We start from the raw sequence: 12,731 nt of genomic DNA, 5'->3' as shown, positions 1-12,731 counted from the left end.
ATCAATAAGGCCAATAGTATTTTTCTACAGTGCTATCGAACGGAACGTTGCCTGACAGTTCAGTGATTCTCGCCAATCTGCGTTACACTGTGGGATTATGTTGATCTCGAGCATTATTTTATCTCCAGCTCTTTCACGCTTGCTACTTTTGATATTATGCTATTCTGCTGTCACCATTATGTTACAAATTGTGATAAAGTCAAAGTCATACACGACTTTGCGAATTGCATCTACTTTGCGTTATTACATAAGGACTAAAATAACTTTTTGTCAGGTAATATTCCTGTTTTTACATAAATTACAAAAAATAATTAAAAGACCAGACATTGGATAATCTGTAAATATTTGATTTCTTATGAAGTTGTAATTATTTGTGATATAACAAGGTTTCTGTATATTTTATTGTAGAATGGCCGGAGACAGTTCTGTCGATGAATCCCAGCTTAAGGGCTTGTCCAAATACTTCAACAGCCAAACGAACAGGGGCAGAGCTAACGTAAGTATTCAATAAATTGGTTACATTAAATACCACAAAAATTGGGAGCTGTTTTAGGTTATGTGTTATGTTCTTGGTAAAATACTCGCTCTATGAAACTAATCAATCAGTAGGTATTCTCTGTTAATTTTCTAATTATGACCACTAATAATGGTAAGAGAGTCTGTACCAGTTATAACATGCAGCATATGTAAAATTATGGAATCTCCAAAAACCCTAGATCAATATGATTTGACATTGGATCATAGGGATAGTATCAACGAGACTTGAACCTACATCTTCACTATTATTTACAGTTAAACTGTGGTAATACGTCCCCAGTCGTTGTCAATCAGGAAATTATGGTTTTATTTTAACGGCCATTCATTTTACTAAGATTGAGTGGACCATAGGTCAAGTAATTTTCAATTTTTACACACAATGTCAGTGATATTTTGCATCAGTAAACAATTATGACCAGAATAAGTAAATTTTCAATAGTGTTAGGAGAAATCTATCAAGGTTAAGGGATCTTTTACTTTTAGTCAATGTTTTAATTTCCCGAAATAACATTTCACAACACAAATTACTTCTTACCTACTTATGTAAACTTTTTATGTTCCAGACGGCCAAGGCAACATACGCTGTCATGGGTGCGTTCATCCTATACCTGACACTCAAACCTAAGTCAAAGAAGTAATCCACGTTTTTATGCATACCTATATGATTTTGTTATTCAGTTAGTACATATAATTTCATTAAGGGCAACATGTAAGTTATTTAGTAAATACAATCATGTGAACTCATTGTTGGACTTTTATTGTTTCTTCTTCAGAGCCTTTTTCCCAACTATGTTGGGGTCGGCTTCCAGTCTAACTTGATCCAGCTGAGTAGCGGTGCTTTACAAGGAGCGACTGTCCTATCTGACATCCTCAACCCAAAACTCTTATTGTTTCCTAAATATTTTATTTAGGGTCTTGAAAAAGTTTAAACAGATGTCTGATTTCGATGCAATCAAATTTTGTAAAGCTATTCACTACACCTTTTGTTTGTATGTGTTTGTTAATATTTATTTTTGAGTTTCTTGTGCTCTAATAGAGGACTGTAGATTGTTTTTAGCTCTAGGTAGGAATAACTCAACATAATTTTGAATAAATGATATCAACAGTGAAATAAATATGTATTTATTAGTACTATATGTATGTAAAAATAAATAATGCTGCACAGAAAAGATCACAAAGAAAGCTTCACAGTTTCAGATCTAAAAAGTTAGAACAGGCATTTTACTTAATTAATCTTTGGTGTTGAAGAGTTACGGCCCTTTCACACGGCAGTCCAGTTTTGCGGGACCGGCATTTTACTGTATCCTGCAAAACTGTACTACATGTGAACACAGCGTCCGTTTTTGCAAGATTCCCGCTATTTACTGGACGAACGATCCCGTTTCAAGTGACAAAACCGAATCGCACAAATCGACGGGAACAGCATTTTGCAGGATCCTGCATGCGGTTTGCTCGTGTGAACACTAGCATATAATATCTTTTGCGATCAAACGGGATCCTGCAAAAAACGGTATCCTGCAAAAAACGGTATCCTGCAAAAAACTGGACTGTCGTGTGAAAGGGCCGTAATTGTATGTTCAACAAATGATAAAATTCTTGATAAGTGAAAAATTACTGCATATTGTAGAAGAATTTCAGAAGTTTTACACACTACAGACACTGCTTAACAGTGTTAAGTATGTGCAAACGAAAATACTATTTAAAACAGCAAGAGGGATGCGCATGAAGACAACAAACACCAATTTTGGTGTGAGAAAAAAATATCAGCTGTCAATGGCTGTTCTCCCCATAGAGAATAAACTAATATCAACCAAAACAACCAACTCTCATAATAAACATCTCAAATAATTTAAAGATATTCACAATCAATTAAAGCGTATTTATTTGCAGGTCATACAGCATATTTCGTTTTGTGCATCCTATATTTTTCAGTATAAAAATTTAAGACTAATCGTGAAACTCTAGCACCAAAAGCCTACAGATTAATAATACTAGCAAAGCAACTACATATTTAGTGAAATGTATTATTATTTAGTAAATAATTTAAGATTAAGAAGGTTTGATACAATACAATTTCGATTCAAGAATGTTCTTCATACAATATGTCAATACAAGTAGATTTATTACATAAGTATACCTAGAACTAGGTCAAATTTACCTCATAATATTACTGCAAAAATGCATGGTGTATGGGTAATACAAAATATCGTGAAATAACTTCTGACTATATTTTTAATGATTTTGAGACTTATTCTTGCATTAATCACTATGGCAACCACAAAAATATTTTAGCAAAAATGTTGCCATCTTTATAAATTGTTATGGAATAACGCAGTAATTCTGCTATGTTTACCCTGCATTGAAAGGTTTTTTTGTCAATGGCTTATTTTATAATAATTGGCAACATGTAAGATGGTAAAATTACGTATTGACTATACCATACCAACACCAAGCAACATTTTCGTTCGCTATTTAACAATGCAAGTTTAAAATCATGCCGGCGTTCTAAATACAAATTGCAGCAAATGACTAGCTTGTATGATTGATCTGTGAAATGCAACACTCTTACAAATCCTATCTAATTCATTCGTACCCTCGTTTTATGCCAATAACATCACAGTTCCATGCTTCAATCAGTCAATTTAATTGGTTCATACATTGCGTACTGAAGTTTAGTACATAAATTTTACAATATTAGTAGATAATAGAGAATATTTCGATGTTAAATATTCGACGTCAATCTTCAATTTGGTCAGATTAACTCTTGTTTTGTTTGGGAATTCAGTAAACGGGTTCAAACTTCAGAATCACACTGCTTTAGCACAATATAAGTAAGGAACATGGGAATGGAAATTAGGAACAAGAATATTTTGGAACATGTATTTGTTTACGTGACCTAATCTTTCCTTCCCATCTTAACGCCATTCTTTGGGGCTTTATCGTTCCTTAAAAATATTTTAATGCCACTAAAATCAGTCCCTTTTAGCTATGCCAGCACTACTGTGTTATTATTGCTGAAAATACAGAAAATCATATTTATGCAACATACTGTATAATAATAAAATGCATTTAATAATGAGGGTCACTAAAAAAGACTGACTCTAGCAGCAAACTTATTTAGTACACGAGTAAGCTTTATCAAAGCGATACGATACAATACGACAAAATGGAATGTGGCAGTGTTGCCTATCGTTGTAAACAATTTTATTTATACACACGTCCACACAAATCATGTAAATTATTGGAGCGTCTGCGCCGGTCCCTAAGCTATGGATGGAATGCTGTAATTGAAAAATCCAAGTTGCTTTACAAGTAACGTTAACTTATATTGCGTGCACAATATAAGGAAGTCTTACCTATCATCGAACAGAGTATAAAATGTTACTACGGTTAAATATCGTTACAACGAGTAATTTATAAGAGTATCATATAGTGAGGACATTGCTAATATCAATATGACGTATGTCGCAACTGCCCGATATCTTCATCAATGTTTCCACATGGAAAAATATTAATGAAGCATACATCCTTCCACTTATAAATATTTGCGACTTGACTAGGATGAATTGATGCAAGTGCGTGGTGTAAAATAGTGCTGAGATATTAGTGATTTCTGCCCGTATTTATAGACAAGTTTAAATCAATTAGAAATTGAGTGGAATGAAATTTTCATTTGATCCAATTCACAAAACTGGATAAGTTAAAACAAGAGTAAGATACAGAGTTTAGTGTATTATGTGTTGTTGATTTATCGACACAACTTCCGAATTATTTCACCACCGATAACCGTCACTTGTTATCAAGTAGAACACGGTGTAACTGTCTTTTGTTTGCACGGTACCGGATGACGTCATCACTTGGCGCCGTTAAGTTTGTCGTGCGGCGAGTATCGCGAGGTCCTCGTGTATGGTCCAGGGACCGGCGCGGTCTCAGAGCCACGTGGGGGCCCGGCTGAACGAATACAGCGGTGGGGGGACGGTGACTGGTGGGGGGGCCGCGTCGGCTTCCGAATCAGATTCTTCGGATGAAACTCGTTCGGCAGCGCTGAGTGCCACCCGGGCGTATTCATCCGTGTCTATGCTCTTACAAAAGTGAATAGCGTATCTGAAAATTTGCGACAGATGAGCGTTAAGGACCAATGAAGTCCATTTATATTGAAAAATATAGGGTAAACAGTCTTGGCAATATTATATTACCTGAGTTTCTCCCGTAGCACAGACTTGCAGGAATATCTTGGCATCTTGAGAAGGAAGAAACATGTGTAACTCTCCGGTAAGAAGTGGTCTGGAGGCTGATACTTGTCTAACACCTAAAACCATATTTCAAAATCCATTATTATACACATATATCCCTTTTATATATCGAGCGAAATCGATTGTTATCCATATGGTTATACAGTTCAAATTCGCTTGTTTCACATATTACATACCTGTAGCACAAAGTCTCTCTGCCTCGGATCTTGAGGTGCTCTCGGTAATCTTGTTCTTCCCCAAACGAAGCGTAGGAACAACGCCCTCTCACTGCCGGACAACTCCTCCATTACCTCCCAGAACCATTGTACTAGAGGAGCGTTCGGCTCGATTCCTGGAATGAAGAGTTTTAACTTATTTGAAATTATATTAAAAAGTATCGCGTTCAGTATGAGGTACTGTGAAATTGGGGGATATTTTAAAATAAATAGGTAAATAGAGATGTTCTATTTCATGAAACCGGTAGAGCTATACTTAAGAGTGTGTAACGGAACGTTACATGATTTGTAAATGCTAGTCTTTGTTTGTGCGCGGATTAGGAACGCGCGGAATGAACGGAACGAAGGGTTTTGATCGATGCAGCGGCGGGCGTGAGTGCAGCGCCGCATTGACATTCGCTCGCTGGTCGCTTCTAGACTGGTGTGTGCGTTGACCTCCTACCAAATTCCGTCGTGGCAAGCGCCCTAGCAGACACGGCCGTTTAATTTTGAAAATTAATTTTATTAAATCAAGTGATTCAGTACATTTGTTGTGTGGAAATCCCGAATTAGGGTAAGTTTTGAATAGCACACGAATTCATATCATTCATGCAGTTATTTCCAGCTTTGTGCTTCACTTTGTCTTTATTTGCAGCTTTTCATATTTCAATTTGTATTTCTGTGTACCGCTGTGCTTATTCTTGCCGTATTGCTAGTTTTAGATGGCTTAATCTACAAGTTATAGCTGGCAATAGTTAAGAAAAGCATTAGCAAATAGGGTATTACATGCATTTTTGAAATATATCTTAAATAAATTCTTTAGTCTTGATATATCTCTAAAAAATAAAAAATATTTTTTTTTCTCACGTTATGTACGAATATAAATTAATTGTTTTATCATAATTTCAAATTTCGCGCGTATTTCGCGAAAACGCGGCACACAACGGACGCCATGATTGTTTTTTGGTCATGACGTCATTACGCTACTACAGCTGTCAGTAATACATATTTTGATAGGGTCATTTCGCCTGTTGGCGACCATTTAGTGCAGTTGGCAAGTTTGACGGCGATAATAAAAATGCTCCAGCACTCATTTCCATGTCAAATTTGTGTAATGTATTCCTTATATACTCTATTTTAAGATTAACTTTCAGTTGTATAAGAAATATCTTTCTATTTAAATCGATAAACCTCAGAATTAGGCGTTTTACCCAGTTTGCGTCCACAAAATCCAATTCGCGTCCACCCATGGTCCAGTTCGCGTCCAGCGGCTTTGAAAAGGAATATAGGGGTGAAATTGTTAAGAATTAATAAAGAAAGATTGTATTTGAACAATTTCTTTATTTAACAATACACTTAATTATTAAAAATCAACATTATCATCATTTAAAATTCACTTTACAAAATAAAAATAATTCTTCTCAACATTGGTTTAAGTAACTTAAAATTAGGCAATTAATTTTGAAATTTGAAGAATAAACAGTAATCAATTCTGTTAATTTTACTCTAAATCACAGGGAATGCTTAAGATCCGCCTTGATTATACTAAGTTTTGGCCATATTATTTTTTTTATTAGCCTATGCTGTCCCACTGCTGGGCAAAGGCCTCCCCATAGCCTTCCATTTTCTCTGTCCATCGCTATTTGTGGCCAGTCCGAGAGGAAGCTGTCCAAGTCTTCTCTCCAGCGTTTTCTTAGTCTCCCTCTCGGTCACCTTCCATCCTCAGGGATCCAGTGTGTGGTGATGTTGGCCCACTTGTCCGGGTGCATTCGACTTCAACTTTGCAGACTTATTGCCCAAATCTACTATGCCCGGATCTTGGACCGGATAATGGTGTTGCGTAGGTATCCGGTCACTAAGCCGTATGCTGAGCAGGCTACGCTCCATGCTCCTTTGGCATACTTTTAGCCTGGACTTTTGAGATTCTGTCAAAGACCAAGTCTGAGCGCCGTAGGTTAGGATGGGCAGAATACACATGACTAGTTTCCGCTTCAGACATAAAGGGAGTTCTCCTTCATGGACCAGTAGCTCTTCCAGGCGTTTTCGATCCGTAGATCGATTTCCTTTCATATTAAATTAACAAAACAATTTAATAATTTTGTGTAAACATACAACTAAAAGAATTGTTGAGTCAATAAATTATCAGACAAGGTAGCATATTCTTTGCATATTTTTTATCGATTTATTCTTCTCTCGAATAACATTTAACGCTTTATTTAAATCTTCTTCTGTGTATGTTGTCTTTTCCTTCTTTTTTCCTGTATCGGAAGAACTTATCTTAAATGAAATTACTTATATCAGTTGATAATTTAATTATAACCACGTATATATCTTAATAAAAAAATGTACTGTTTAATATATTAATATTAAACAGTATGTTTTAATTATTTTTTATAAGCAAGTATTTAACGAAAACAGTGGACGCAATTTGGTTTATTATTATAGAGGATAGTTTTAGTTCGCGTCCATTGTGGACGCAAAGTGGAAGTTTCGTAAAATTCGATGTAGTAATTCGCGTCCACCTTATTTTACTCGTTAAATATAAAAAACATTACCAAATTCATAATAAACATTATACTTTTATTCATCATTAAACTGTAGAAATAGCTATCTATCCTAAAATTCACATAAAACAATATAAAACTTACCATCAAACACGCCGCTGCACACTAATTTTTATCTAAAATTCTGCGTGTTTTCGCTTTCTTGTTGAAGAGCCTAGACTAATTATTTTTTCTAAAAGGATTGGTTGGACGCACAGAACGTTTGTCTATCTGTGCGTGCCTCTTATACATTAACGTATTAGCGGTAATGACTTTTCGTTTGATTAGTGTGTTAATTGACTTGTTTTCGAGGATATTTAAAAGGAGATCGGCAAAATGGACGCGAACTGGGCTATGGACGCGAACAGGCGAAATGACCCTATGTATTGAAAATTTTAACTGACACTACCGTAATGACGTCATTAGCATGGCGGCGACATTTCGTAGTGTTCAAAGACAGATAAAAAAACCTAAAAACTTTAAACTGCAATAAAAAATATATTTATGTACCTTACGAAGTGAAACTAACATTTCCCGATTGCTTTTCCTCTAAACAATCATTGTAATTCACTTTTAATTTTTTTCTCATCTAGACTAAAATACCCTATTACAAAAAATGTTGCGTCATTCTAAATTCGAAGTACCTTCAAGTGTTATTATTTTTTAAATAATTTTAACTTTTGTAACTGCCATAACCGTTAATTCTGTTTAATTTTTTTTCCTTTTAAATATTTAGTTCAATCTGATTTGAAGAATGTTGTAAACTGTTGTTTCAGCAGTACATTCACATTTCATTTCAGGGGAGGACTGCAGTAGTGAACGTATTTTGTGGTTTTTTATACATTATACATTTTTAAAGGCACACCCGTTTTGTAACCTCCACCCGTTTGATTCCCACCTACGAGGTGATAGAAATAAAAACGGGTGTGTACCTTAAAAAAATGTATAATGTATAAAACCACAGCCGGAGGCACACAAAGATTTGATTTGTGGGTCGAGTATAACTTTGTCTGAAGTCACTTGCAGGGATAGGTACTCCCGTAGTGGCGGCGAAATCACGCTGCTGGCCGGAGATGGAAGTAGGCCGAGATGTACTGCGGTGCTGTACGGTGACGTCACAGGGATGGAGACGGTGCTGACGTGCACGCGGTGCTGCACGAAGCTATTGCGACGGCGACACCTCGGCTCGTAACAAACCGAACACGAGGCTGCTGCTGCTGGCGTCTTATAGCCGGGTGGAAAAACCTGGAATCACCGTTCGAGCTAATCAGAACTCGGCCTAATAACTTCCGTGCTGGAGTACCACCGACGACAACGAGGATGAGTTACCTATCTAAATGTTGTAGCATTGACGTGGCGGTACTACAGAACGGAGTTTACAAAAAAAAAAGGAAAAGAAAATAGAATTAAACAGAATTAACGGTTATGGCAGTTACAAAAGTTAAAAAATTATTTAAAATTTTAATTTGGAAAAAATTATTAACACTTGAAGGTACTTCGAATTTAGAATGACGCAACATTTTTTGTAATTTGCTAATGCTTTTCTTAACTATTGCCAGCTATAACTTGTAGATTAAGCCATCTAAAACTAGCAATACGGCAAGAATAAGCACAGCGGTACACATAAATACAAATTGAAATATGAAAAGCTGCAAATAAAGACAAAGTGAAGCACAAAGCTGGAAATAACTGCATGAATGATATGAATTCGTGTGCTATTCAAAACTTACCCTAATTCGGGATTTCCACACAACAAATGTACTGAATCACTTGATTTAATAAAATTAATTTTCAAAATTAAACGGCCGTGTCTGCTAGGGCGCTTGCCACGACGGAATTTGGTAGGAGGTCAACGCACACACCAGTCTAGAAGCGACCAGCGAGCGAATGTCAATGCGGCGCTGCACTCACGCCCGCCGCTGCATCGATCAAAACCCTTCGTTCCGTTCATTCCGCGCGTTCCTAATCCGCGCACAAACAAAGACTAGCATTTACAAATCATGTAACGTTCCGTTACAAGTGTAAAGTGAAATGAACTTGCACATGCATTCACACCTTTCGTGAAATAAAGCATCTAACTACATATATAAACCACGTTCTCATGATCTCAAACACAATACTTTTCGCCATAAGTGTGGCAGACTCATTGATTCGAACACTTTCCTTCACCTACATTCATCAACAATTTATAACTAATTTACCTTTATAAGTAGCAGAAGCCCTGAGCGAATGTACAGGGATATCAGGCGAGCCGCACACGAGAGTCTCTAAGTCAGCCGCCGTGAACAACGCGAGTAGCGGCGCCGGGACTACTCGGGACATGCCGTCGCGGACCGCGCGGACTTGCTCGTCGAATTCGTGTAACCTGGGGAAGAGAAATAAGGTATAGGTATTTTTATAAATAAGTGATACTACATTTTAGGGTGTATTTATTAGGATAACTATGTAGAAGTCTTAGGAAGAAATTGTGTAAAAAATTACCCAAAGTAGACCAAAAGCACATGTCATCTGATCTTATCAATATTATAACGACTATACCGATTGTCGGCTGTTCTCTATAAAGAGATCAGCCAGCTGCGGGATATATTATGCAGCACAAACATTTGCGCAGACACAGATGCACTCTCTATTCCTTTCATAGTCCAATAGATGTGGGACGGCCATCCAACATGCTCTTGCTCTCCGATATTACCAATTTCGCCTCACAGCAATACTAAAATCCATTTTCTACTAATTACGTTAACTCACCTGTAGTGTAGGGCCAACTGCACATATTCGTCTTTATTGTCAGGAGTAACTCTCTTGTGCCTCGTAGAGAGAGGTACTTCATGACCTGCAGCCGATGGTATTGAGAATGGAAGCTCGAGGTTTTGTAGTTCCTGCCAACAAAAATTCATTATAATGTCGAATGTCGTGGCATTGTGTGCCACGTTGAAGATGACAGTGGAGGACATAGATTTGTTGCCAGTCATAAAATAAATTAAAAATGGAAGATACCTAAAGAAGGAAAAAGCTTTTACTTCCTTAGGTCCTTTCTTTTGAAGATTCCTTTAGGTTCTTTTTGAAGGAAATCTCTACCTTCTCCTAAGTCTGACAAATACTTACACTGAAATCCATACACAGAGGTACAACTGAGAATCTTCTTTTTTGAAGTCATTTAAAAACGAACACTGTCAATACATTTTTTTATATAAATTAAACATACCTTATTATGAGGCGTCATATCCCTAATACACAGCAGAGCAGGTAAGAAGTCCTTGTCCACTTCAGCCAAGTCTTGTGGTCGTAGAGGCTGTCCTGCCAACTGACGCCATACACCTTCAGCCAGGGAGAGGGACAGTGGTGACCCGGTGCGAATTGCGATGCCCATTAGAACACCTGTATTAAAGTTTTGGTTTGTAATATTTTTAAAGACAAACAGGAAAAATATCGTGATTTGCTATTTAAGCACATAATTGCTCTGGGCACTCCTTTTTTAGTTTTATTGTTTCTTTTCTTGTTACAAATATCTTCTAGCAATTCTTCCGCAAGCGGTTTCACCCGCGTCCCGCGAGAACTACTCCGCGCATATAGATATTAAGGAACCTATAGTCTTCCTCGATAAACGGGCTATCATTTTGCAAATTGGTCTAGTAGTTCCTGAAATTATCACGTTGAAATAAACAAAGTATTCAGCTTTATATGATTAGTAGAGAAAAATAAAAATAAATATTTACTTACCCAGAAATCGGAAACAATTAAGATGAAGCGGAGTATTAGCAGTAGGGTTGAGTAGGAACGCGTCCCTCGATGCGCCCGCGTCACCGCGACCATTCGGCGTAGCCATCAGCAGTGGCAGCGACCCGTTCTGTAGCTCCTCGCACATCTCCGCTATGCTCTCGCTGTAGCCGCCGCCGCAGTCGTCCACGCTCTCACCTGGTCAATAATAAATTTTGAATATATATTCGTTTCTAGTACCCAGGTTTACTACGTCACACAGCTTTACTAAGTCACACTGTAAAAAAAAAAACAGTAAAAAAAGGGTAAGTATATAACACCACTTGAAAAGCAGCATAAAATAGTTATTTTAACTTGTGTCTTCGTGTCCCACTGCAGGCCTTTTTATCCATTGCCACTTGAGGTAATTTTAGCGACATCCCCTTTTGCGGCTATATAATTTTCCTGCTATCTGGGACATATGTGCCTCGCTATAAGTTTTATTGTAGTCCATATAGTCTTGTCACCGAACATTGCACCTGAAAAGACCCTAGTTTTTGTTTAGTATACGTACCAACAAACTTGACCTTCCACACGCGGTGTGGCAGCGCGAGTGCGTCCTGCGTGAGCGCGGGCAGGCGAGCCACCATCTGCCCGAACACCGAGCGCATGCCCGCCGGCCCGGCTAGCCCTGACCCACCCCGACACATGACGTCACCAACACACAGAGCTATGTTCACTATACGTACCAACAAACTTGACCTTCCACACGCGGTGTGGCAGCGCGAGTGCGTCCTGCGTGAGCGCGGGCAGGCGAGCCACCATCTGCCCGAACACCGAGCGCATGCCCGCCGGCCCGGCTAGCCCTGACCCACCCCGACACATGACGTCACCAACACACAGAGCTATGTTCACTATACGTACCAACAAACTTGACCTTCCACACGCGGTGTGGCAGCGCGAGTGCGTCCTGCGTGAGCGCGGGCAGGCGAGCCACCATCTGCCCGAACACCGAGCGCATGCCCGCCGGCCCGGCTAGCCCTGACCCACCCCGACACATGACGTCACCAACACACAGAGCTATGTTCACTATACGTACCAACAAACTTGACCTTCCACACGCGGTGTGGCAGCGCGAGTGCGTCCTGCGTGAGCGCGGGCAGGCGAGCCACCATCTGCCCGAACACCGAGCGCATGCCCGCCGGCCCGGCTAGCCCTGACCCACCCCGACACATGACGTCACCAACACACAGAGCTATGTTCACTATACGTACCAACAAACTTGACCTTCCACACGCGGTGCGGCAGCGCGAGTGCGTCCTGCGTGAGCGCGGGCAGGCGAGCCACCATCTGCCCGAACACCGAGCGCATGCCCGCTGGCCCCGCTAGCCCTGACCCACCGCGTCGGGCTCGACGGGCGGCGACGCGGGATAGTTCTACTACAGGCCCGTGTTGGCGTTCGCGGACCATTGTTGCCATTATTGCCTGAGATATAGTAAGTTATTTAG

General features: G+C 39.0%; 2 protein-coding genes across 2 annotated transcripts in view; one reads left to right on the top strand and one right to left on the bottom strand.

Moving 5' to 3' along the window:
- Positions 1-115: 115 nt before the first annotated feature.
- Neb-cgp (Neb-cGP) lies at positions 116-1,282 on the top strand. Its single transcript, XM_021332168.3, has 3 exons — positions 116-274; positions 409-496; positions 1,101-1,282. The coding sequence occupies exons 2-3, from the start codon at positions 410-412 to the stop codon at positions 1,173-1,175; spliced, it is 162 nt and encodes a 53-aa protein (XP_021187843.1). The 5' UTR covers positions 116-274; position 409; the 3' UTR covers positions 1,176-1,282.
- A 361-nt stretch (positions 1,283-1,643) lies between these two features.
- LOC110374456 (probable E3 ubiquitin-protein ligase HERC2) overlaps positions 1,644-12,731 on the bottom strand; it is a 50,857-nt gene continuing 39,769 nt past the window's right edge. Inside the window, exons 83-90 of the mRNA XM_064034960.1 lie at positions 12,498-12,708; positions 11,248-11,442; positions 10,733-10,905; positions 10,276-10,406; positions 9,729-9,892; positions 4,967-5,121; positions 4,734-4,846; positions 1,644-4,641 (exon numbers count right to left, since the gene is read on the bottom strand). Coding sequence (XP_063891030.1) covers positions 4,467-4,641; positions 4,734-4,846; positions 4,967-5,121; positions 9,729-9,892; positions 10,276-10,406; positions 10,733-10,905; positions 11,248-11,442; positions 12,498-12,708 — 1,317 coding nt within the window. The 3' untranslated portion in view covers positions 1,644-4,466. The remainder of the gene's footprint in view (positions 4,642-4,733; positions 4,847-4,966; positions 5,122-9,728; positions 9,893-10,275; positions 10,407-10,732; positions 10,906-11,247; positions 11,443-12,497; positions 12,709-12,731) is intronic.

This window comes from Helicoverpa armigera, chromosome 5 (assembly GCF_030705265.1).
Source record: "Helicoverpa armigera isolate CAAS_96S chromosome 5, ASM3070526v1, whole genome shotgun sequence".
Classification (NCBI taxonomy): Eukaryota; Metazoa; Arthropoda; class Insecta; order Lepidoptera; family Noctuidae; genus Helicoverpa; species Helicoverpa armigera.
This window is presented reverse-complemented; position numbering and strand designations above follow the sequence as displayed.